The sequence below is a fragment of the Rissa tridactyla genome, chromosome 1 (genome assembly GCF_028500815.1).
Source record: "Rissa tridactyla isolate bRisTri1 chromosome 1, bRisTri1.patW.cur.20221130, whole genome shotgun sequence".
NCBI classification, from domain to species: domain Eukaryota; kingdom Metazoa; phylum Chordata; class Aves; order Charadriiformes; family Laridae; genus Rissa; species Rissa tridactyla.
In genome coordinates this window covers 93,840,290-93,865,523 of record NC_071466.1, presented here as the reverse complement: position 1 = coordinate 93,865,523, position 25,234 = coordinate 93,840,290, and the positions used below count along the sequence as shown (strand labels likewise).

At 41.2% G+C, this 25,234-nt stretch overlaps 1 protein-coding gene across 9 annotated transcripts in view; it reads left to right on the top strand.

Annotated features, from left to right (window-relative positions):
- DMD (dystrophin) overlaps positions 1-25,234 on the top strand; it is a 1,301,546-nt gene that overhangs the window by 170,359 nt on the left and 1,105,953 nt on the right. The window contains exon 1 of one of the 9 annotated variants that reach the window (XM_054189206.1): positions 9,122-9,484. The exons of the other annotated variants lie outside the window; for them this stretch is intronic. Within the exon in view, the coding sequence (XP_054045181.1) occupies positions 9,442-9,484 (43 nt within the window). The 5' untranslated portion in view covers positions 9,122-9,441. Of the gene's footprint in view, positions 1-9,121; positions 9,485-25,234 lie in introns of those variants that run through there. 9 annotated transcript variants of the gene reach the window in all.

The following is a 25,234-nucleotide window of genomic DNA, read 5'->3' as shown; positions in this document are numbered from 1 at the left end:
CCAACCTGTAACCTAAGGTGCGCTGATGAAATTAAATGTATTAAAACAATTAAGATTTGAAGTAACTCCTTACAGAACAGACTTTTTTAGGTTTTGGAACTCCCTAGTTAGACCTCCTCCGTGTCATCATAATAATTAGGTGCCATTTGATTGATGTTGCTTATCGTTCATGATTTTTTTTTTAAAAATCATCAGTCAGCGTGAAGGTGCACTATATGGTTCTTCCCTTATAACTTTGTCTGTGTTTTCTTTCCTTTGTTCAGTTCAGACTCACAGGTAACTTCAGTTGCCATAGGTTCACTGCAACCAGACAAATTAGTGAGCACTGATTTCCTAGTCTTCTAAAAAGTGCATGCCTTCAAGTGGTATGTATATGTTGTCTCCAGAAAAGCTACATGAATATTAATGTAATTTATGCAGTGATAATGGCTCTTACAAATTTCAGTCTGTAGGTGACTTGGGGTCCTGAGCCCATCTTTTTGATCTCCTTTCTGTACTCCGACTACTAATTCATTAGCCGTGGGGCTATTTTGAAAATCCTGAAAAATGCACAAGCCACTCTGTACTTTTCTCTGAAATAAGTCACCTTTTTAAGATTTATTTTCTTTTAGTGAGAGTTTGCCATTCTGGTTTTTTTTTGCTGAATAGGATGGGTAACTTGCCCAATAAAACCTAACAAATTTGCAAGAAAAGTTAATTTTTCATTTTCTTCTCTACTAGATGGGAGAAAATTACGCACGCTTTCCACTTAAAGGTCAGGCACTACTTAAACTACCTGACGAAGCCTGTTATTTAACCAAAGCACTTTAGTTCACCAGTGTAATTCATCAGGAATTGAGTATCACATATTTTGGGTGATAAGAAGATAGAGTGCCTCCCCTAATTTATGGAAAATGTTACCAACAGATAGATAGGTAGGTAGAGAGGTATGCCAGTCTTTTGAAAGGACACAGAGTACCTGCTGTTGCCAAACTGGAAATGAAGTGCATCTCTTGTATTTAGCAGTAAATAGAAAGATGGTAAGAAGGAGGAAGAACTTTAAATGCAGAAAAAAAGAAGACTTTTTTTCAGGTTTTGAATTAGGGTTTTTTCCTGGTATGTTAGACTTACTAATTAAACACTGCACCAAGGAAATATAGCAGTAGATCTTTAGTGTTACTGTTTTAATCACATGAGAATATTATGAGTAGTCTGTATATTAAATGCGTAATCTCCTTAATCTTGTAATGCTGGGGATCCTATGTATTTGAATTTACCTGAGATTGGAATAATTTCTTTTGGGCCTAATGGATAACTTGTTTTTTAGACATGTGCTTCTAACCCCAGCAGAATACAAATAAGAAAAGCATCAATATGATTAAATTTAGGAAGGAATTTCCTGATTGAACCAGATTCTGTCACAGGACAATAATCTTCTTCAAAAATTATTTTTATTTCTACAGAGTCAATTACCTCTTTTTAGTGGAAAAAATTTCGTAGTGATACTATTAGTAAGAATTTATAGGCAGTTTTTTGTAAAGCAGTCTCTCATCCTGGCTTTGAGCCCTCCTGATCAGCATTGGCCAGTTTGGCAAGGAATTGGTTTGCAGCACTAGTGGTATCCAGTATGTCTTTTGCTTTAAGTAGAATGTTCTTTGATTTTATTTTCCGTGGATTTATTTTTACATTCCCTCAACACATTTTTTGTGTTTAGCGTCCTGTTTTTTAATCGTAGTTCACTTGCGGCAACATCATTTTGCAATCATCTTGACATTTGTAATGTCAGCTCTGCAGACTTGCATTAACCTCATTTTGCCATCATCTTGATGTACTAACCTGCATATAGACCCACACAGAAATAACTTAACATTCATCCTAGTGTGTGCGGTAATGTCTCATTAGACTTGAACTAACAGAATTTTGTCATCATAATTTGCTGTCATAATAACCCAGTCTTTGCAGATTTAATGTGACAGTCTTTTGCCACTGTAACTAAGGCTTTGAGCAATTGTCATCCAGGGGGACTTAAGGTGAAATCAATGTAATTAAAACACAGGCCCTTAATAGTCCTATACTTTAAGCAGTTTGTCACATATCTTAAACAATAATTAATCATGCTAGTGTTTAGCACTTGGTTAGCTTGTAAGTGTTCATTTTCTATGTGGGAAAGAAACAAGCAGAAGTTGAATGATGAGTGACTGGCAGAACTGATAATAGAATTTAGGTCTCCAGATTGTCAGTGTACTCCTGTATCCATTGAGCTGCTCTCCTCACAACGCAATTAATTTTGTTTATGAGATGAATACAAACTTGAACTGTATGTGACAGGTCATATTAACTAGTCTGTAATTCTCGTTTCAGAGAGTTACAGAAATACGGAGGTGAGAGGGATTAGATTTCTTCTGCTGCAAGGGTTGAGATAGATAAAATACACTTTGTTACCCTTGAAAGAATTTGTTAAACTTTTCCTTACAAGCTTCCACTTACAAGGGTTTGATGACCTCTGTGTGTAGATGTTTTCATAGAAGTAAGTAACCCAGTACTCTCACAATTTTCTCCTAATACCAAAGCTAAATTAACTTTACTCAAATGATGTCCCTCTTCTCAGCGTTGTCATGTTTAGATGCTGAAAGGCAGCAGCTATGTACTCCTTTGCCTTTCCTTTCCAGACTAAACATGTTGACGTTCCCTCAGTCTTTCTTCCCAAAGAAAACTGGCTGTTTGGATATTTATGATGCTAAGTGCTCTCCAATTTGTCTGTGGCTTTCATAAAGCGTGGTGTCAGAACTGGACGCAGCTGAAACGTTGGCTAGAGCAGAATAAAGCTAAGGGAGTATGTGATGGGGTGACTGGGATACTGCGTAGGCAGCTGGCACTTGAGTTGTGTTTCCCTAAAGAAATCTGTGTTTATGTTAGCAACTAACACATTTGCTATGCAAAATGACCTTGCGTTGTCTTTGGCAGAGCTGATGCAGCTTGCCTGCAGACCTCGGTGAATTCTCTGTCTCGTACGTATGGATTGTTGACTCTGATTCACAATTACCTCTTAGTTCCTTATTGATATTCTTTGCAATCAGCTTGGCATTTTTCCTCTGCTCCTTACATATTGTATTTGCTTTTGTTTTCTAAATACCTGCTTCTTTTCTAAGCTAAGTTTGGTTTTGTTTGCAGCTGTTTGTTTTTAACCAGACGAACTTCTTTTCCTCGTAATGACATGTAGGCACCTAGACACTGTTTTCAAACATCTTCCAATTATCGTTCACATTTCTCTGTTTTAACTTTTTTCCTTACTGAGGAGGGTTTATAATTGTTTTCAACTTTGTGAAATTGGGTCCTTTTAAAAGATGTATGTATATACGCATACACATACGTTACTGTCGCCAGCACTTGCTTGTGCATGCACTCGGTCTCTCAGTGACATACGCACATGTGAATGTGTATGTCTGCGTAAAATTTGCTCGGTATTTCACCATTTACGTGTGATGCAAGCAATAACTCATTATTACTTAGATTTAAGCAACCGCTCATGGTGGAGTCTGGGATCAGTTCCTCTGTAATGTTGGTGATGACGCCGAATAAAGACTTCCCTTGGGTGAGCTGCAATGGCTTTCAGAATTTCAGATGCGTTTTGCACCCACGCTGATAACATAACTGCACCAGAGGGACTTCTGTTGAACTGGGGGGCCTTACATGATGCGGTGCGTGTCACTTCTGGTCTGTGTGCCCAGATATTCTTCCTGTGGACGTTGAGAAGTCGGGGAGAAGAGAGGCAGTCTGATCTTGACCTTTGATGGCCTGGACACACAACCAAGGGTAGGCCAAGCAAAGAGAAAGCCAGAGCCAGGCACCCCCTTCCCCCCTCAGCTGCTCCCGGCTGCCACGACCAACCCCTGATGGCAGTTTGGGGTAGGAGCCTATTTTAGATACTCAGATACTCTCCAGAGGAGGATCTTCTCTGTAGATTACATGGGATGCTTATGGTGCTTGGAGTGAGTTACACGCCTAAATCTAGAGAAGGGAATATTAGTTAATAAGATGTTCTCCCTTCTGGTCATCTGAGCGTCTCTGGAGAGATTAAGACCAGATATTTTATAGGCATAAATGAGTAATTCTAATTCCTCTTTATTACTTGGACTCCTACCATGTATATATCAGTAATTAAAATCTTCTTCCTCTTCTCTTTTTTGTACTCTTAATATTAGTTTTTATATAATTTGCTATCCTTTCTCACACTTTCCTTTTGATGGCTCAGTATATCTTCTGAGTAGTCTGGTCCAACTGACTCCAGTAAAGATTGATTTCATTTCTGCTGAGGTGAAAGTTTCTGAAAGTTGGAGAATTGACAGGGTTTGAGAGTAAAGAACTGCAAAGCACGAACATTATGCACAGGGGAAATGGAGGCTGCAAATACTGCTCTGCTAAATCTGCTTGGGACCTCGCCCCAAAGAGAGTTAAAGGTAAAAAGAACTGGTTGTGCTTCAGCTGAAGCTTTCCAAACCAAACAATGATTACTTCTTGTTTTCTGTTATGTTGAACTAGTAAGGAGTGAGCCCAGCCCCTCTTTGTGCTAGATGCTCTCCCAAAAAGAGTAACCGCTATTCCAGTCAACTATTGCATGAAGGAGATAGCTTGCCTGGGGAGAGCACATGCACAGTAATGAACTAATATGCTGGTTCATATGCTTGGAGCATGTTTTCAAACGTGTTTCATGATATAGAAATATATTGAATGGAAACTGGATGTTTTTTAACAGCCCCTTGCATATGAGAGGGATTTGCCTTAATCATTATATTGACTGCTAATTTTCTGACTATAAACTTATATTTATGTCTTCCACTCTGGAAGCCGAAACCTACTACTTCCTTCAGAATTTAGAGCAAGTGACTTTTTTTTCTTTTTGTCTTTTACTTTCTGGTCTGTAGATCAAATAAGCATACAGAGAAAAAAAAACTTGCAATCTGTACTAAAAACCTCTACAAAAATGTATTCCTTTTTGATGTAAAAATAGGCTAAGAAACAAAAGAGAGAAGTTCTTCAGGCGCATACATTGGAAAGATTTTTCTTTTTTTCTTTTTCTTTCTTGCTGATTTCACAGGAAAATCAAAAGCTGTCTGTTTACTTCTGTTGTGATAAAGCTGTCCAAGATTTGTTTTTCCTCTGCTGCTGACACGCAAGTGGTTTGGGTTTGGTTGTGGGTTGTTGTTTTTTTTTCATAACAGGAAGTGAATAATAAAAAGACTCAGAGCCAATATACCACCAGAGCAAAATCCCGTGCTGCGCATTAGTGCTTAAAAGATTCCCATCCCAGTACTCCCTTCACATCAGTCCCATAGTCCCTAGAGCTCAGCACTTCTTCCCACACAGATAGATGTGATAGATTTGCAAATACTGGCAAGAGCACAGAGGCATCTTGTTATGAGCCTAATGGTTGAACTGAGCGACAGGATTGGATTGCCTTTATTTTTTTTTTAGGTCAGTGTTGGCAGGGAGTTAAAAACAGGGTGGAATAAAGGTTGAAATGTTTTCTGAAATTATCATCAAAATATCATCTGTCTTAAGTTTATGCTATAAGCGCTCTGCCTGATGTTGAGTTGTATTGGCAAACAACGTGTGCCACTGGGATGTTTAAAAAGTCATAAGAGGTTTGTAAATCAGTTCTACATGGCATGCTACCTATTTGTTATTTTCTTGTTTTATCTGTTAACGGGAAAGGAGATGCTGTCTGTGTTAGATGATATAAATGGCAATATGGTGTGCTTTCTTTTGTTGGGGGTTTGTTTGGTGCTTGTATCATAGTAAATTACAGTGAGATGGAAGATTTGTTACTCTGTGGAGGTTGTTAACATGATGTTCTTATTTGATTTATTTATGTTGAATCGGGGACCTCTCCTCCCGTATAAATTATTCTGGCTACTGTAATATTATATTTCTATGTCAAACTCATACTTTTCCAATTGTGCCTTTCCACCCCACCCCACCCCACCCCCCCCCCCCCCCGCCAGAGAAGTCCTGAATTTCAATGTAGCCCTTTAATGTGGTACAGGAGGGCAAGAGTTAGAGACCTGAGAACTTGGTTCCCATGTCCAGTCTAAAGTTTGACCATTATCTTCAAGTCTTAACCTCCCTCTGGTTTAGTTTGCTGAGACAATAAACCGGGCTGCCAAATTTGGATGTTGAAATCCATTTCTTCTCTAAGGGCACGCTGACGTATGCTGAACCCAATCTCCTAAATGGTCCCTGAACAGGCAGTTTATTGTTGGGCCTTGTTTTCAGATTGCTACTGGCCTCTTCGGCATTTTCTCCAGCTCTGCATTACTGTCACGCTCATGCCATTAGAAAGGAGATATTTTCAACTTTATCAATACTTGGGTTTTGAGAGGAATTCTCAAGCAGGAAAATAAACAGCCTCTGTACAAAGTATTTGTTACTGGGTCGCTGAAAATCACCCTAACCATTACAGTGAAGATGACATTTTTTTTTCATTTAACCCATTACTGATTGCGGAAGAGGAAGGCAGCATTAAACTAGAGCTGCCAGTAATCATTTTTTTAAAAAAACATACAGATTTTTATCGCTGCAAGTTTTCTACGTTTTCCAACCTCTCTGTGACCGTGAAGCTTGCTCCTTTCCCCTCTTCTAGCACAGGCTCTGTAGTCTCAGAGCACTGAGCAGGGCTGCTGCGGGTCAGAGCCTGCCACTTGCACCATCTAGAACGAAGGAGGCGGCAGATGGCCTCTGACTTACCTGCATTTTTTGAGCGTACATTAATTATTTGACATAGATCTACTAGACACTGTGACTTGCTCTCTGTTGCTGAAGAAAGTTAGAGCTTTAATGCTGGTTCAGACCAAAACAAAAATCCTATAAACAGGCAAACCTGGTGTGTCAAAATGATAAACCTGTTCCAGGTTATACATGCAATATTAATGACACCACGCTGTCCAGTAGGGACTGACAGACGCATATAAAACTTCTTTTCAGTAAAGTTGATGTTTCTCAGTGTTAACCAATTACAGCATTCATAGCTGCTGAAAATAGTATTCAATTTTTAAGAGCCTCTCAATTTGCTTTACACCCCCCCCAAACAAAAACAACAAAAAAAACCCCAAAAAATCCAAAAACAACTAAAAAACACAGTAGATTTGAACACTTTTGTTATTTCTCTCTATGGCCCAATATTTTGTGACTCCTTTCCCATTGACTGGAGGAATTTCAATACGAGGAAGGGAAAATGTTTCTAGGCTGAAGGTTTCTGCGCTCCTGTGAATGGACTGGGGACTCTCTTGAGACACAGGAGTTTTGAACTCCCCCAGAAAGAAGAGGGGAAGCAAATCTGGATTTCCTGCATCTGGAGGATTGTTTGATTTGTAAGCCGTTATAAATATTACCACCAGACGCTTCTTTGAGCCATGTCTTAGAAGAAAGTAATGAGTAGCATTGTATTTCTTGCAGACCCTGATCTGGGTCTTCTCCGATGGTCTCAAAGACATCGTCAGAGAGGATGAATAAACCACATGAATTTTGTGGATTATGACTGGAGTTAGGTGTAAAACAGACTGCAGAGCTCTTTCGAGATGAAGGCCCTCTGGTCATACTCAGAAAGAGAGATTTAGGCACCTAGGAAGTTTTGAAGAAAACGTTTAAGTCACCTCGAATTGAATGGAAGCCAGGAGGATGGCAGTTCTAGCATTAGATGCCTACCTTCAAGATAACTTTCCCTTGTAGTCTGTAAGTACATTACTGGGCCTCAGTTATTGACAGCATGTGCTATCAAGGGTGACCTTAAATATTTTAAAACAGAACTTTTGCACAATAAGCAGTTCCTTTCCTGAGTTTGCTCAGTCTCCTTCTCCCTCAAATAATCAAAATGCTGCTGCTGTCACAGCGTGCTCTGCTCTGCTTCAGATTATTTTCTACATCAGTTCATGACTTGCAGTTCCTGTGGGCTGCAAATTAATCCTTAGGAGTCTGTTGGCGTGTACTGTACATCCAGGTTCTCCAGGGTATTAATTTGACTATCGATGTAGAAAATGCCAGTTGCTGTAAGGGTATATTATGCACAGCATTTTTGTGTTTATTTTTCTGTATAATCCAGGAATTTACTTATAAACTTGCAATCACCATGACTAGACAGTTTAACCTTTAAAACCGAATAATAACATTTTTCATTTTTTTAGGGATAGCTTTTAAAAAATAAGTAATGAACAGCATAAGAGTGTTTTTTCAAATGAAGCCATGAGTTAATAGCATGACTCTTTATGACCTATGTCTAAAGGCCATGTATACTGTACAAAGTATATACTGTAGAAAGCAGCCTTATAAAAATCTGGGTTTTGGTGGAGAATGCCACAGTCCTGTTCCCAAGTACTGTGTGGATGCCTCCTTTTCCTTCCTTTATAAACTAAGGAGGCCTGGGACCGAATGCAGGGGGAGAGCGTGAGTCCGGGTCCCACCTGTTTGGGACCAGCAGCTTTAGGGATTTGGGAGTGAAGGGATGTTCCTGCCTTTAGGAGGAGGCAGTGACAGGCAGCTTGCGTGCAGTCCTGCCTCTGCTTCTTCTGCAGGCTGTTTCTGGGCTGTGTATAGCAGCAGTACCGCCGGGTTTTGTTGGGAGTGGAAAGGTCAATTGTAAGTCAATAGCTTGCTTTGCCTTTTTTTTTTTTTTTTTTTTTTTTTTAAAGCAGCTATTGCTGCTTTATCACAACCTCTGTTAGTATTTACACACTGAATTTGGTGACAGCACTATTCTGGGGTTTGTTTATTTTTACCCCTGCTTGGGAGACAGCTTGCGATCCCAAAAGTCTAGGCTTTTGGGAGAGAACAGCTAAATACAGGAGGGTTTACTGCTCCTCTCCCAAGAAGCGACGATCCTGTCTGGGGACAGGCTGGGGGTCATTTGCCGGGGAGGGAGAAAATCTGTTTCGTGGGTCTCTCAGGGGAACTGCACAAAGGGAGAAGTAAATGTCTTCACCCTGCTCCGTAATGCTAAGTGCTCCTTGGAAAGACGTAAGACATAATTTAAATCCACTGCACATGCCACCCTGGCCGCAGAGCCTTATATGTCGAGAGCATGGGCTGTCCTATTATGGGAAATCAACTTTGTTTTGAGGGAAGCACGGAGCGTTGCTTCTGCGCAGGTCCTGGAATTTGAAACATTTAGGGGCCTCCAAAGAGCACTGGCATTAGTTACCATGCCGGCTGGGTGGAAGTGAGGATCCCTGCCTCTCCCTGCCCGGGACACAGACCCTGCCGGCAGCCAGCCCGCAGCTGCATCCCACCGGGCTGCTTTCTGCCCTCTCCTCCCCGGAGCTGCCGGGGCTTGTGCGGGGGGACACATCTGTCGCGATGCAGGGACAAGCCTAATTTGGCAAAAGCTACCGGAGCAGCAAAGTTGGAATACACTTTGCCAAGAAATATTTGCTGTTGTTCTCTTTTTCCTCTTTTTTTTGGTGGAGAGATTTCATGTCTGCTCACATGCTTTGGTATGAGGAAGTGGAAGATGATTGTAAGTATGAACAGACTGACATAATTTATCACAATATTCACTTTGACAGAGCAGTGTAGTGCTACGCAGCCCACTAACAGCATGCATTTTTAAATGTTTACTTTCCAAGCCTAAAGAAGGAGAGCACCAGGGGGGAAAAATAAAGAGAATTTTTTTGCCGCTGTTAGGGGGGTAATATCCTGTACGTTATATATAAAAGAAGTGCTCCAGAAACAGTTCCCAGCTCTCCTTTGAATAAAAAGAACCCCTTTCTTCCTGAGGTTGGCCACTTATTAAAGCATGGGGTTAAAAAAGAAAGAATTGAGAGGAACAGACCAATACATTTGAAAAAAAATTGTGTCATTATTCTAATAATTTGGCAACACATCAAAGGATTAATCAGTTGCTTTGAACTTTAATGACATGTGCAGTTTCACTGCCTAATATTAACTTACGGAGTAAGAGAGCTCTTCTCTGGCCACTGAACTGTTTGGTTACAACCGAGCGAGGGGGTGTCAGTTTTGCTCAAAGTGAGCAGCAGCTGAGCTCTCCCGTGCGCTTCCCAGAAAAGAACAGGCATGTTTTCCAGACTTGAGCTTGTTTGTTAGTTTAAAGCTCTCCTTTCTGTGCAATAAGAAGAACAGAGGATGCCAAGAGTAAGAGAATGAAGAGAGACAAGAATGAAAGAATGACAGAGAGTTTAAAAATCCATCTACCGTGCTCCCAGATGATCGATCTTCTTCTTCCCCCACCCAGGCTCCCAAACCAAATTGTGCTGGGCAAAAAAAAGTGTCAGTATTATTCAGACTTAATCTATGGTCCCCGCCCCCTCTTTTATAATCTATTTCAACTCTTCCACTTTCAGCTTAGTCCTGTGTATGCGTAATAATAGAATTCCTGGTTTTCTCTATTTTTCGGATCATGACTGCCGTGGGAACACATGCGCACTGTCATTTTCCCCCATAACACATAATGGACTGTATGCTCGCTAACTTCTGATGAACCTTCCTGAAAATAATGGTCGATTTTGTTGCATTTGACAGGAAAGAAGCTTAAAACAGAAAATTTCAGAGTGCAGGTGCAGCCCTACACCATAGTTTGCTTTCCCTTTTTTCAAGATGAACTCAAATGGTTTTCTCTTGTGCAGTAAATAAGACTTAACTATTAAATTTCCAGACAGTTTTATACTGCTAGGAGAGGTCCTGCAGTGATAGGACCCTTTACTTATTGGACACAATCTGACAGTTCAAGAAGGGGTAGAATAATGAGATCATCATCATGTATGAAATAATTAGGAGACAGATCACTTCTGAAAACACTGGGGGTGGGGCTGGGAAGAAGAAATGTCGTGGGTTTCTCTTGAGGGGTTTTACTCCTGGTTGGCAAGTCGGAAGATGGCACGCTCTAGAGCAAACCATGTAGTGCCCGACCTTATTCACCAGTCCTCTTTGGAGAGGAATAAGGAGGATTTGTTGCCTTCGTTTTTCTATATACTCCAGGGGAGTCACAATATCAGCCCAGATTGCTCGTCCTCAGCCTTGAGGAGGAGATGGTGCTCAAGGAAGCCAGGCAGGTGCTTACTAAGTAAGGGGGAAAAATCTTTGCTGCTTAGCTCAAAAGTTATAATTGCACTCTGAAGATGTAGTAGGTGAAAGAAAGAAAAAAATAGCTGTGTTAGAGCTTTTGAAAAATATGAATAGAAAACCAGAGTTGCATCTAGCAGATGAATAGCATTCATGACAAGAGCCATTAAATCACTTGCTAAATTATGTCACGTAACTATGTTCATATCTAAAATGAAAGGGAGCTATCCTCATGCTTCTTGGGAATTATTTAGCTGAATTGATTTCCTCACCTGTATCCTCACTCTTTTAAAGGGCATGGCATTTTTCTCGATATAATTTTGTATAATATTGTCAAGGTTTTTTATAGGTGTGTTTCAATAAAAAAGGGAAAAGCCATCTCTGCACTTTGTGACAAAGTGTGTCCAAAATAATGCTCTCAAATTTATCCCCAGCCTTCATTCAGGACATTTCACTTCTCCTACTTGTTGCCTGTGCTTGCTTTGCATCTTTCCCTACATTGGATGAAAACTTTTTGCTCTTAGAGGTGACAGCAGTTGCTTAGACCTCTGCATTGTTTTTTAAATCCATCCTTTCTCTTTTCTTCAAGTCTCTTCTCCAACCTTCCATCCGCCTCTGCATTCACCTCTTCCCTTTTCTCTTCTGCTCTCTCCCGTGGCACAGCAGTAGAGCAGTTTTCTGTTTCCTGCTTTCTCTCACTTCTGCTGAAAATGACCTTTGTGAAAACATAAGGTATTTATTCACTGCCGAGAGCTTTACTTTCCTTTCTGAGCTGTTCAGTGCTTATTTCTGCCTGAGTTAGACTGGAAACTCCTTGGGGCAGCGACTGTCTCTTCCTAGATTGCTGCAGTCTTTGACAATGACACCTAAATAATAAAGTGGCAGGGAAATGAGATACCATAAATTTCATTTTGTTTTAATTAAGATGAGATTACTGTGAACTTTATCTCAGAAGCCACCCTCCCTAGGGTATTCAATATGATATGCTGTATTTCTTTTTCTAGCAGATATAATCCTCTTTCTGCATCCTTAGTCTGACATGGAACCAAATTCTGCTTGCAGTTGCACACAGGCATCCTCTTTCTCTGCTTGGATTTGCACAAAGTACCGACTAAAAATAGAATTAATCATCAAACCAGAGTCAGTGGAGAAAGAAGCTAATCCTGCCTGAAATTTGGTGGCCACAAGGGGTCTCTTACCCATTATCATGGCCTTACTGTGGTGGGGGTCCATCTAGGTTCATGCTTTAGCTCAGGTCAGAAGTGCATTTCTAGAGCCAGTTCCCAGATGTTCCCGCTTGTTACCGTGAATTGGCACGCATCCCAGAGGACACACCCCACATCCCTTTGGGAGGAAGCTGAACTCAGAGATGCACGGCTAGGTTTGGCTGGCAGGCAGAAAATCTCAGTGGGTGTGCGGGGCACTGGGGTCACTCTCAAGCTCTTCCGAACTGAGCCTGGTGATGCACACACACCTTGGGGGGAGCGCTGGGTTGGCAGCACCAGCCCCTTCATGTGACAGAGTCCCTCCTGTTGGGCTGCGTGATATGCTGTGGCCTAAGACAACTCGGTGAGATAGGAGGAGGATGGCAGCAAATTTCTTTGGATCTTGGATGCTCGTAAAGTCCCTCCCCAGCCAGGGCAGGAGGGTTCTTCATCCTGCCTGCTCCTGGAGAAGCTGGTGAATCATGGCATAGACAAGTGTACTCTTCACTGGGTTAAAAACTGGCTGGATGGCCGTGCTCAGAGAGTTGTGATTAAGGGGGTGAAATCCTCTTGGCGGCCGGTCACCAGTGGTGTCCCTCAGGGCTCAGTTTTGGGGCCAGTTTTGTTTAATATCTTTATCAATGATCTGGATGAGGGGATTGAGTGCACCCTCAGTAAGTTTGCAGATGACACCAAACTAGGTGGGAGTGTTGATCTGCTTGAGGGTAGGAAGGCTCTACAGGGGGACCTGGACAGGCTGGATCGATGGGCCAAGGCCAACTGTATGAGGTTCAATACGGCCAAGTGTCTTGGTCCTGCATTTCGGTCACAACAACCCCAAGCAGCGCTACAGGCCTGGGGAAGAGTGCCTGGAAAGCTGCCCAGCAGAAAAGGACCTGGGGGTGCTGATGGACGGCCAGCTTAACATGAGCCAGCAGTGTGCCCAGGTGGCCAAGAAGGCCAACAGCATTCTGGCTTGTATCAGGGATAGCGTGGCCAGCAGGAGCAGGGAAGTGATCGTGCCTCTGTACTCGGCACTGGTGAGGCCTCACCTCGAGTCCTGTGTTCAGTTCTGGGCCCCTCTGGACAAGAGGGACATTGAAGTGCTGGAGCGTGTCCAGAGGAGAGCTACCAGGCTGGTGAGGGGTCTGGAGACCAGGTCATATGAGGAGAGGCTGAGGGAGCTGGGCATGTTTAGCTTGGAGAAGAGGAGGCTGAGGGGAGACCTCATTGCCCTCTACAACTACCTGAAAGGAGGTTGGAGAGAGGTGGGTGTTGGCCTCTTCTCCCAGGTGAATAATGACAGGACCAGAGGAAATGGTCTGAAGTTGTGGCAGGGGAGGGTTAGATCAGATATGAGGAAGAATTACTTTACTGAAAGAGTGGTCAGGCACTGGAACGGCCTGCCCAGGGAGGTGGTTGAGTCACCATCCCTAGAGGTGTTTAAGAAACGTGTAGATGTGGCACTTCAGGGCATGCTCTAGTGACAGAGACTATAGGGGTTTGGGTTTTTTTGTGTGTGTGTATGGTTGGACTCGATGATCTCAAAGGTCCTTTCCAACTATGAAGATTCTATGAGTCTATGAACTAGTGTCCGCTCCCTCGCCCCTGGTCTCCAGGCTGCCCATGGGCATTGCAGCTGGATGTGGCTCATTCCAGCACGGTTATTGAGCAGGGGACCGCATTCAAGGAACAGTAGTCTGGCAGCATGTTATGTACAAAACTGATGATCCCATGAAAATTAACCCACTCACTTTTAAAATTATTTTTTTTCAAAGGAAAAGATTCAATTATATTACTAACAGAATATAGTTCCAAATCAGATAGAGTTATTTGCAGCTGAAAAGGTACAATATTTGTAGAAAAAGGTTAACCCTTGACTAATACTGTGAAATTATTTGATCTTCAGAACTGTCCAAGGGGTTAAGCGTTTTTAAATGATTGCCAGAGGGAACAGGATTAAGCTCATATATTTTTGTCATGGATTACTGTTAGACAAAATCACATTGAACGGGATTGTGAACCAAGCAGCCTTGATTTGAAAAGGCTGACTTGTTGATTTTCACAGTACATTTTCAATTAAATGTTACCCCAAAGCTTAATTATCATTTAGGAGGATAACCATTGTACTGTGTTACAGCTAACTGTTGGAAAAAGACTCCTCGATAAATTTAGCGGAACTTTATAGCATCACGTTGCTGTCGAGGAGGATGCACTTGCGATAATACCATATCGCTGTCAGGGGAAGCAGAACAGCACCGGGAATTTTAAATAATTGTGCCTTATCAAAGACAGAGCTTTGTGGAAAGCAGAAATAATGGTTAGTGGAGTGTGGCTTCGCAGAACGGCTTGCCAGCTGGGCTGCGCCAGGGAACACACTCCTTCATCTTCCCAGAAAAACACACATGGAGCAAAGGAGTTGTTTATTTGGGTTCGGAGTACTCGCTGCAGAGACCAGAGACTTCCCTTCTAGGTTACTTGCCACACGTGCAACAAATCAGAACATTTTTAATGTGTTTTGAAGGACAGATAGGGTGGATTTTAAAAAAGTCATAATCTTCCTTGGTTCTGGTCGCAAAACCTATTTTAATCTTTGGGTACTATTTAGAGCATGAGGCTGATAATACTTAGGAGGTTTCCTCATCCTTTCTCTCTCCAATTCTGCTTTTTCTAAATAATCCGTATCTATATGATTAAATTTTTATCAGTTGCATAGTTTTTTATTCCTAAAGAAGAAATATAGTTTGTAAGTATTGCAAGTATATGTAGAAGAAAGACACAGTATTATGTAAGCAAAAGCATATATTCTTGTAATTTTGAATATGTTCATAAAAGATAATAATTAAGATGGCACAATTACACATAATTTCTTTCTTAAAACATTTTTAAAGGATTATCATCTTAGAAAGATAAAAATTAGCATAATTCTAGTCATAAAAAATGTGCAGTAGTAAAAGTTTCCTCATAGAAAGCATTACAGAAGTATGTTAGTCCTAAGGGTGGTTTTGTTTTCTGCAGTATTTTTCTATGAAGTATTCTAATGGTGATCTAAAGGATTCCTTTTTTAAAAAAAGCTTAAAACTCTTCAGTGTGTAGAGATGACCTCAGCAGGGACCCAGAATATCACATTTTTCTTACCTTGCCTATACCTTGCCTACTATAAGATTTTGGAAGATCCCTGGAGACCTGGTGGGATTATGAGCACCACAGAACGAGAGAGAGAGAGTTATAGACAGGCTAATCAAACCCTTTGTGCCTGTTCCTTTTAACCACTTTATTCCTCCGGCTCTCAGTATAACTCTCAGAAACTTGTGGGTCTCACCCTCCAGAAGCGTCCCAGTAAAAACAGCAAAACCAGTATTTGATAGTCTTAATGTAATCTTAGAAAAATAATGGGCAAAAATTTACTTGTAATGTGTGCTGGACTAGGTACGTGGCATTGTTCCGCTAGACGCCTTATAACCTATACTTCTTATAAAGTGTGGAAGTTGTTATCACTTGTGAAAAGTCAATTATGCTGACTGCAGGAGCGTGCCCGTGAGCTAGGAAAGCCCACGGGGGAGCTTCCCCGTCGCCCCACCGGTGCTTGCCATGTTCTAAAATTGGCGCCCGCCCACGTGGCTGAGTGTCTGCACGCATGCACGCTGGTTTTTACGGGAAATTGTCCCCGGGTCAGACTTTTAATTTTGCATAGCACAGAGAATCGAAGGAATTTAAAGGGTGATTGGAATTTGACATTTCTGCCTTTTTATTCTGAAAGATACTTTGATTAAAGTGTTGGAAGGCTCAGCTAATGGAGGCGTTGCTGCTATTTCAGATATACAGGGTATGAGATTTGAAGGCAAGCCAAATCACAATGAGATGGAATAATGATGTCCTTGGTTTATTTTTCACTTGGTACATTCAGGTTTTGATTGGATTCCGAGCGAGGCAACAGTTTTCTCTCCCAGAAAGCAGTGCCAGTCCTTGGAGGCTTGCAGCCTGTTATCAAAGCAGAAGTGTTTTCTTGTGAAGGTCATGGACTGCAGTGGCAGGAGAGGGGGAGGAAAACCAAAGGGCCGAGGGGGAAGGGAAAGAGGAAAGAAGGAAGGATTTCCTTATTGGTCCTAACCAGGTACAAGCTTCTTATAAGAAACATTTCTGTAGCGAGACCTATTACTACTTTGACCCGTCTAGCACTCTGCTGATGCTGTATATATCAAAAGATTTGTGGAGAACTCTGAGTTCTCTGTCCATCTGTCCTCCTTTACAACCCTCTTCCTGCTCTTGTCACACGCAAATACTTCAAAAGTTCCCTTCACCTTGCTCTCCCATTGTTTTTTTTTTTAATATAAAGTGGTTTTTTGGAAAAGACTATCCATGAATTATTTCTCTCTGAACAAAGCTTAGAGCTTCCCAGCTGTTGCTGAGGTGGTGGAAAATTAATGCAGGCACTGTATTTTCTAAAAGGTTAATAACATTATATAGTTAGCATTATTGGAGGTGTTAAAGAGCACCTCGTGAAGTTCCTGGATGATGGATGCTGTAAATAAGCGGACAGAAGCCCGCAACACATTCTGATGTAAATGGCTGATGCTGAAGATGGGAATAACTGAGAAGGTTTGTGCACGTTTCTTCAATATGGAGAAACATGCAGTTAGACATAAAGCTATCCTGTGGCATTCTTGGTCTTGGAAACTATGAGGCAGCTCCCCAGCCCTTGCTGGCTGTCTAACCCACCCCAGAGCTGATGAACTCATAAGAAAGGAAAGCGTGAGGACATCTGTTTGGGGCTGGAGGGAGCAAGAGGGACAGAGCTGCTCCTTGCTGTGGAGAGACCCAGGTGGGACTACCTTGGAGACAGTGATCCTGTCCAGCTTAAAAGGGGCTTATTAAAACTGCCCATCAAAACAAAGGGGCAGAAGAAACTCAGAAGGTACCAACCCATGATGGGCTGATGCTGAATTTGTGGACATGACACGTACAGCCTTACTAATTCGAACAAACTTGGTTTATTCTTTTTTGTTGTTGTTGCTTTCAGCAAAGACTGTTAGCAGCCCAGAAGGAATTAATACTTTGCGCTAGATTTCAGTGGGACAAAAATATTTCTTTTAATCATTTGACTTTATTTACTCTCAGCCTTCTCTTATCATGTGATTTAGCACATATTTTATGCTTATACCCTGCCCCACCCTTCTAAGCCCCGCAAACGATGCTGAAAATAGAAATCAGTATATTTTTACACTAAACTCTAAGGACACATTTATAAATGGTTGGTCAACTGATGGTTACTCACTCTCTAAAAATGCAGAAGTTCCAGATTAAAGTGTTTGCTCTGCTTATATTCTCTGTTTACAGACGAGAAAGCTTCAGTTGCAAAGGATGTTGAATGGAAACCAAAGGTGAAGCCAAGTAACTTTTCACAAAAAGGAATTCTTGTTTTCTCGCCAACATGAGAACAATTCCTTTTATAGTAGTCTGTAAAGGACAAGCACGCTATAGGGTTGATTCTGTCTCTTATGTTCTTCCTAATAATTAAATAAAACAGTTCTGAAAGCTCTAACAAGGGCAAGGAGGGAAACTTAAAACTGTGAAATAAATGGTGAATTTCGGGAGCAGTTATCTAACAGTAGAGTGTATAACATTTAATGGAAAAAAAGCTTTATAAGCATACAAAATCATCACAAATCTGAATTTTAATTTTTTCCTTTAATTGTTTAAAGTTCCATGGCATCTGCATCCTTGCATACAGGATGGCTCAGTGATACTAGTGTAGATTTAAAAGATGTTGCTACAGTCATTCCCTCTATCTTTCTAGAGAGCATGTAAGTTGAATTTGTACTTAATTGTAGCAAATTCCTCTGTTAGGAGTAAAAGATATCCCCAGTGAAGTGGTGTTTCTGACCTGATTACCTGATTCACGTAAAGCTATAGAGAATCTAAGTTGGAGCGCATTTTTGCCTTGGGAAAGGAAATCTATTGGATTATGTTCTCCATCTCTATTTCCTGTTCAAAACAAGGCATGTCTATTCAGAATCAATTCAGAATTACTGCTAATTTTAGCACATTTAGTAATTTAATAGTGTTTTTCAACTCTTACAGCTAAAAAACATAATTGGAAATATTTTATGTTTTGAAACAAACTGAATGATGGTGAATGTTCACCCTTTTGTCTTGCAAGGAAAAGCCCATTTTTCGTAGGGAATAGCAGCTGAATTGTGAAGCCCAAACTCTTTCTACTGATACCGCTGTCAGCTCCCTTATTTTCTCTTTAGTTCTTTTGCCACTTTCCCTTTTCTCTGAGTCATGCACATCCATTGCTGTACTGCTTTAACTACTTTAAATAAGCCCTTTCCTCCTCCAAGAAGGCTTGCTAATTTTTGCATATTATCTTAAGCTGACTTAACAGTCATTTTGCCAAGTCTTCCCAGCTGCTGCTACTGCTGAATTGATTCATTTTGCTCTTGATGTGTTGCAGGCCAATGTGAAGCAAAGTTTACTTGACCAGTAATCCTCCCTTTAACTCGAAGGAGGACGTTCAAACAAGGACTTGTTCCAAATGCAGCCAGAGTTTTTTCCCTAAACCTACCTACTGTAGACACAAAGGTTTATTGCTTCTCATCTGGGAAATTCTTATCTAGAAAGTGAAAAATGTCTTAGCCCTAAATAGTAACCAAGGAATCCATTTTTTTCCTGGTGCAATAAGTCAGTCCGTAGAGGTTTTTTTTGATGGACTATGAGTTCCTAAGAGGTGTTGTGCCTGTCTTGGAGTGTTTCCAGAAACTGTTGCTCAGCCTATAAACTGATGAAATTTCACAGACTCACAGAGCAGCTGAGGTTGGAAGGCGCCTCTGGAGATCATCTACTTTGATTCCCTGCTCAGAGCACAGTCAGCGATAGCAGGCTGCTCAGGGCAATGTCGATTTGGATTTTAAATATCCCCAAGGACGGAGACTCCACAACTCTCTGGACAGCCTTTTCCAGCATCTGACCATCCTCACGCTATTTTCTTTTTTCTTCCTATGTTGCTATGGAATTTCCTCTATTTCAATTTATGCCCATTGTTTCTCATCCTGTCAGTGGGCACCAAAGAGAAGAGTCTAGCTCCATCTTCTCTGCTCCCTCCCATTGAGTATTTATAGTTATTGATAAGATCCCCCTGAGCCTTCTCAGCTTCCAGCTGAGCAGCCTCAGGTCTCTCAACCTTTCCTCATCTGAGAGTTGGTCCAATCACTTGATGATTTTTGTGACCCTTTGATGGCTTTGCTCCAGTATGTCCATGTTTCTCTCATACCAGGAGGCCCAGCACTGGACTCAGCACTCCAGCTTTTTTTGACCAGGGTTGAGTACAGAGGAAGGATCACCTCCCTTGACCTGTTGGCGACACTCTGCCTAATGCAGCCCAGAATACTATTAGCCTTCTCTGCCACAAGGGCACACTGCTGGCGCATGCCCAACTTGGTGTCCACCAGGACCTTTCCAGATGGTAGATCCCCAGCGTATACTGGTTCATGGGGTGGTTCCTCCCCATGCGCAGGACTTTGCACTTAAACTTGTTGACCTGCATGAGGCTCCTGTAAGATCTCCAGCTGGACTTTGTGCAACTAGTCCCAACCTTTGAGCCCAGCCATTCAGCTAGTTTTCAGTGCAACCACTTACCTAGTCCATACAGTTTTTTATGAGAATGTTATGGGACACAGTGTTGAAAGCCTTCCTAAAGTCAGGATAAACAACACCCACTGCTCTCCCCCCAGTCGCCTCTTTGTGAAAGGCTGTCACGTTGCTCAGGCATCATTTCCCCTTTGTAAACCTATGCTGACTACTCCCAGGCACCTTTTTGTCCTTCGTATGTTGGGAAATGGTTTTGAGGACGGTTTACAGGTTTCTAAGAAGATTTGCTCCATCACCTTGCCAGGTTATCCAGATACCCCTCCTTGCTCTTCTCGAAAATGAGCACCATTTGCTTTCTTCCCAGGCCTCAGGAACCTCCTACAATCACAAAGACCTTTCTCAAATAATCAACAGTCACCTCGCAGTGCTTTTGTTTGCCAGCAGTGTTTCTGACTAGTGTGGAGGGTGGCTGTTGTGTCTCTTTCGATGTCTCTTTTTGATGTCTCTTTTGAGACATTTGATGTCTCTTTCGATGACAGTTTTTTGTGTGGCATGCACACAAACATCAAAACTGTCCATATTTGCCTGTGTGCCCATATTATAAACTAGCCACAAATCAACTTAGACCTAGTCTGTAAGGATGTATTCACTTGAACTCTCTAGCTTCTCTGAACATCCTTTTACTGTAACTGTAACCCCATCTAATGAAATTAATATTTAGTGTAGAGTGTCCATTATTTGTTCAAAGTCTGCCCAAGTTCACAATCCAGTAAATACATAACACCAAACCTGCAGTAGTATCAGTAAATTTTTTGACAGTTGATTAAAAATTAGAAGTTAGCAAAGTGTCTTAGGTGGTATAGTAAATTATTTAATCCACATTCTGTAAAAACATGGTTATTACTTTGAAGACTCATTGCCAATTTACTCTGAGTGCAAAAATGCATTAAAAGCCTGGAAGACCTTTAGTTTAAATAGGTATAAGCATGTTGAGATTTTAGTTCTGATATCTTTAATTAAAAAAGGAAAGCAAAGTCCTTTAAAATGGTTGTTGCCTTCCAAACGAATGCTGTTATCCAGTGTACAGTCAGTGTATCTCTCCCATAGAAGAAGCGTGGTTAACTTTGCTACTTTAATCCTTTAGATGTAGATAAATTCTGTTTGTTGCATCTTTCTCTTTATCTGTCTTGTCTTTTGGTAGTTTTCGTTATCATCTTCTGTTATGATGATAATTTCAGTATATTTCCTGATTATTTTCGAGTAACAACAAACAAAAAATGTAATAAAAAATGTTAATTATTTTTCCAGAACGTATTTTTTTTGTGCCGCCTAAGTTATAAGCCCTATTTTTAAATATATATTCACTTGTTAAAGTTCAGCAAAGAAAGAATTGGCTGCTTCTTAAAGTGTTAAATAGCATAGCTTGCAATTATATGAATTTGTAGCGCAAATAAATGCTGTCTGCCTGATAACACGGTCTTCTCAAAGTCAGTTTATTTGGGGTTATTTTACTTGAAATTTTTTGAAATTTAGCATAAGATGTTTGAAGTGAGATATTTGAAATGTTGGCTTATAATCAGAAGTCATTCAGTCCCATTCTAGTGGGAAGGGCTCCCAGTTGGGAACCTATTGGAAACCTGAGGACTCTTGATTTGGAAACGTATAAGATGTACTTCAATGTAACAGCTTTTCATTAAGACAGAGAGTATTTTTGAGCCAGAAGGAAAATGTACCTTTTGTGACATGGCTTCCATGATTCCTTAAGGTAATCCCACTTCTTTGAAAATTATTCTATTTCAGTTTTACAGCATATAAATTTGCATCCTCTCTATTTTATTTTATTGTAATGCTTTATATTCTAATTTGCATCCTCTGTAGCCTATTTCTTGGTCTACAGATAAACCCTGAGGCCGCCTTCTAATAAACACCAGTGATTTATTATTTTTTTCTATAATGATGTAATTCTGTATTTTCTACATGGTAAAAATCCCTGGATTTTTTTAATTTTCAAGTTTTTTTGTGAGAATACGTTCCTGGGAGTTGTTGTACCTGAGTTCAGAATATGCTAAGAGTTTGCAGTGTACTTGCTATTCCGTATTGTCTGCAGCATGCATTTTGAAATAAAAGTGAACGTGCCACCAGTTTGCTTTGTAGATATGTAACACAGTCAATGGGTCTACAAGCATTAATTGGATATTAATCACCAATATGCTGTGCAAAATTCGGAGGCCCAGATGGGATTATGAATTTGTAATCGTTGTAAACAAAAGCCTGGTTATTTTTTAGTTGATGAACTTGAATACTGAAATTAGATTGTCAGAAGAGAGGAAGAACATATTTTCTGTATGAAGAGAGAAGTCGTCATTGCTGTGCCGAGGGCTGAACTCATAGCTGGAAACAATCAAAGACGTTAGAAAGAGGAAAGTCCTAAAAGTGAGTCTGGGAAACTTCAAACACCTTATATGACGGTTGTGACAGTTATTAGCTATGACAGCAGTTGTCAAAAGATCTAGTTATTCTGAAGCATATCACAGGGTCCTTGATAACATGATAGGGAAGGGAATGAAGAGGAATTATTTTAATAATTCCAGCATTAACTCATTAACAAGATGCATATCGGTTCCTGCACCCATGTATCAATTAGAGGCAGTCTTTCTAAAAGGGTGTATATGAGGGGAAAAAAGGGAAATAACCACAAGCTGGTATACGCTACTATACAGTTGACTCCACTGTAATTCAAAAGCATTCGTAATCTAACTCTCACATAATCTAAGTTGAACTAATGTATAAATCGTTATAATTATTGATATAGTATAACAACAGAAAGTACTATTTGTGGGAAACTGTATGCACACTTCAATTAAGCTATAATATAAATGCAATTTAAAATCTAACTGCAGATTAAGTGTAACACTCAAGCCTGACTTCATGCAGAGAAACCCTCTTATGGGGCCCTAACTATTAACAATATCATTATCATTTTTAACAGACAAAAATGTCAGTGCTGTAAGCTAGTCAGTATTGTACCAGAAAATGAGTGAATCCCTTGTTTCCGGGACTAAAGCAGTTAGTACCCTAGCTTTCCTTATGCACAGAACCTTTCTGCCATGAGATTTCTCTATGGAGACAGAGTTGCTGAGAGGAGAGGATCCAGCTGCCAATGCAGTCTAAACACTAACGAGGCACCTAGGCCTCTGCTTTGCTTGGTCATTTATTCATGCATTCACATCTTCTCACACCTAAAGAAAAGAAACGTATTTATATATTTACAAAACAATTCTAATAATTTGTTTTATAAATTGTACAATTAACATTTGTTTTGATGATACGAATATTATGGTAAATGCCTGAAGAGTAGAGGCCTGTTGGAGACAGTAGGAACTGGTGGAAAAGCAGAAATGGGAAGGTGGTATGAAGCCACACAGGGATGTGGAGCAGAGGGAGGGAACGAATCAGCCAGTACACAGCTGGAGAGGATTCACGGGAGGACCTGAGATGCGTGGCAGCCACAGAGCTGTGCCACCATAATGCGTGCCTGCAAGGAGCATGCATGAGAATGTAAGTTGGAGAAAACCCTAAAGCAATATGAGTAGGAATAGCCGATACGGGGGGTTATTTAAACAGTCTTTACTTCCAATCTGCATCTTTGTGTCACCATGTCTTCTCACACTGGCTGGCAGGTAGGTTTGCAAGACCTTGTTGCTGGAGTTACAGCTTTCACAAAGTGAGCGTGATACCAAGGATGAGCAAACACAGGTTTCTCACTCAGAGCCCTTTCCAGTTCTCTCCCCCTTCCCTCCACCACAGGTCTGCTTTGTGTCACTTCAGTATGTCTCCTATAATCTAAATCATCTTGTTCTGTGTGTAGAATAAACCATGCGATTGGTTGATGCAGCATGGCATAAATTACAGATTATGCATAAATTGTGATAGGTCCAATTAATCACGGCCTAAGTTAATTTAGACCTCACTTGTAATGTACCTAGTTCCAATTTAGTTTTTGTACCCAATTGGGACACTTATATTACACATCTTTGACTTTAGCTGCGTTTGTGGATAGGCAGGGGTTGCTTTGAGCTTGTTTGTTCTCACTGAAGCTCAGAGGAGATGCCTCCATAGACTAGGAGGAGTCTCTGGGAGGCACCTGTGCTCTTCCAGGTGATGCCTTCAGGTGTCTGCCCCAGCCGCGGCTCTGTGGGGTGGGACACATCCACCTTCTGCACTGGAGGCTGAAAGCCGTGGAGGGAGTGCAGCTGCTCAGATTTGGGCTGAGTCTGCAGCCTGACAGGCCCACGTACTTTTGAAACAGAGTCGTATTCACTGGAGGCTTGAGGAAGGGAAGAGAGGAATGCTGCAGTTTTGCAGGGCTGGGGCGGCAGGAGGTCCTCCAGGGCTGCTCCCGTTATCCTTTGTTTGAGTAGCGGTGCCCGTGCCAAACCTCTCCCTCAGCTGCATGGCGCTGGCCCTCTTTTCTAAGGTATTTGTCGTGGTTCTCCCTCCGCCCCCATCCTCCCAGCTCACCAGAAAAAAATAGATTCAGTTTTTACATAGTTTGAGTAAAAGATGTTTTGGGGCCTGTTACAGCTTGGCACAAAAAGCTGGGCGAGTTGGACTGGGCTTGATTGCCTTTCACAGCAGGTAAGGCAAATGTCCCGCTCAGTCTCTTTCTTCACTCTCTTTATTGTCAGTAACTTGAAGTTTTTGAAGTAGTAACACGGTTTGCTGTGGCCAATGATATTGAATCCTTCTTTTCCTTTTTTCAGACAGCTTCCTCATTACTGCTGAGAACCGTCTCAGCAGTTACACTGCCAGGTTTGACCCTGAATCATCAGTGAGATACACTAATCCCTTATCCCTGTCTGAAAGGATCTTATTCCCTTACTGCTTTAGAAAACTAACACCAGAACAGAACAAAACAAAAGAAAAAAAAATCCTCTCTGGAGCCTTAATCATCAGGCAACAAACAGGAGTTACCGTGGATTTTATTTCCATGGTATCGATAATATTGCCTCTTGATCTGTGAAAATGGCTGTTGTCACCTATAATACTTTACTGTTTATCTCCCAAGAACAGAAGTCTCACTGTACAGCGAGAGTTCTTTGAGACAAGAAAAATAAGCTAAGTGCTCCCTGTGACAGGGTGGGAAAGTCTGACTGCTCCTCATCTTCTTCCTCAATATTAGGTTTGCAGACTTTCCAGTGTCTTCAACTGTGAGGCAATTTTATTTTCTAGTAAATCTCTTCTCCCAGAATCATTCCCTCTAACTGACTGTATATATTTAATCCCCTCTTGATCCTTGACAGAAACTCCTGTCTCTTTTCCTTAGGGATCTTCAATTTCTCTTGCTGTGTTTTCAGTATTCTTTTTTGCTAGTTACTTGGATACTGAGGAAA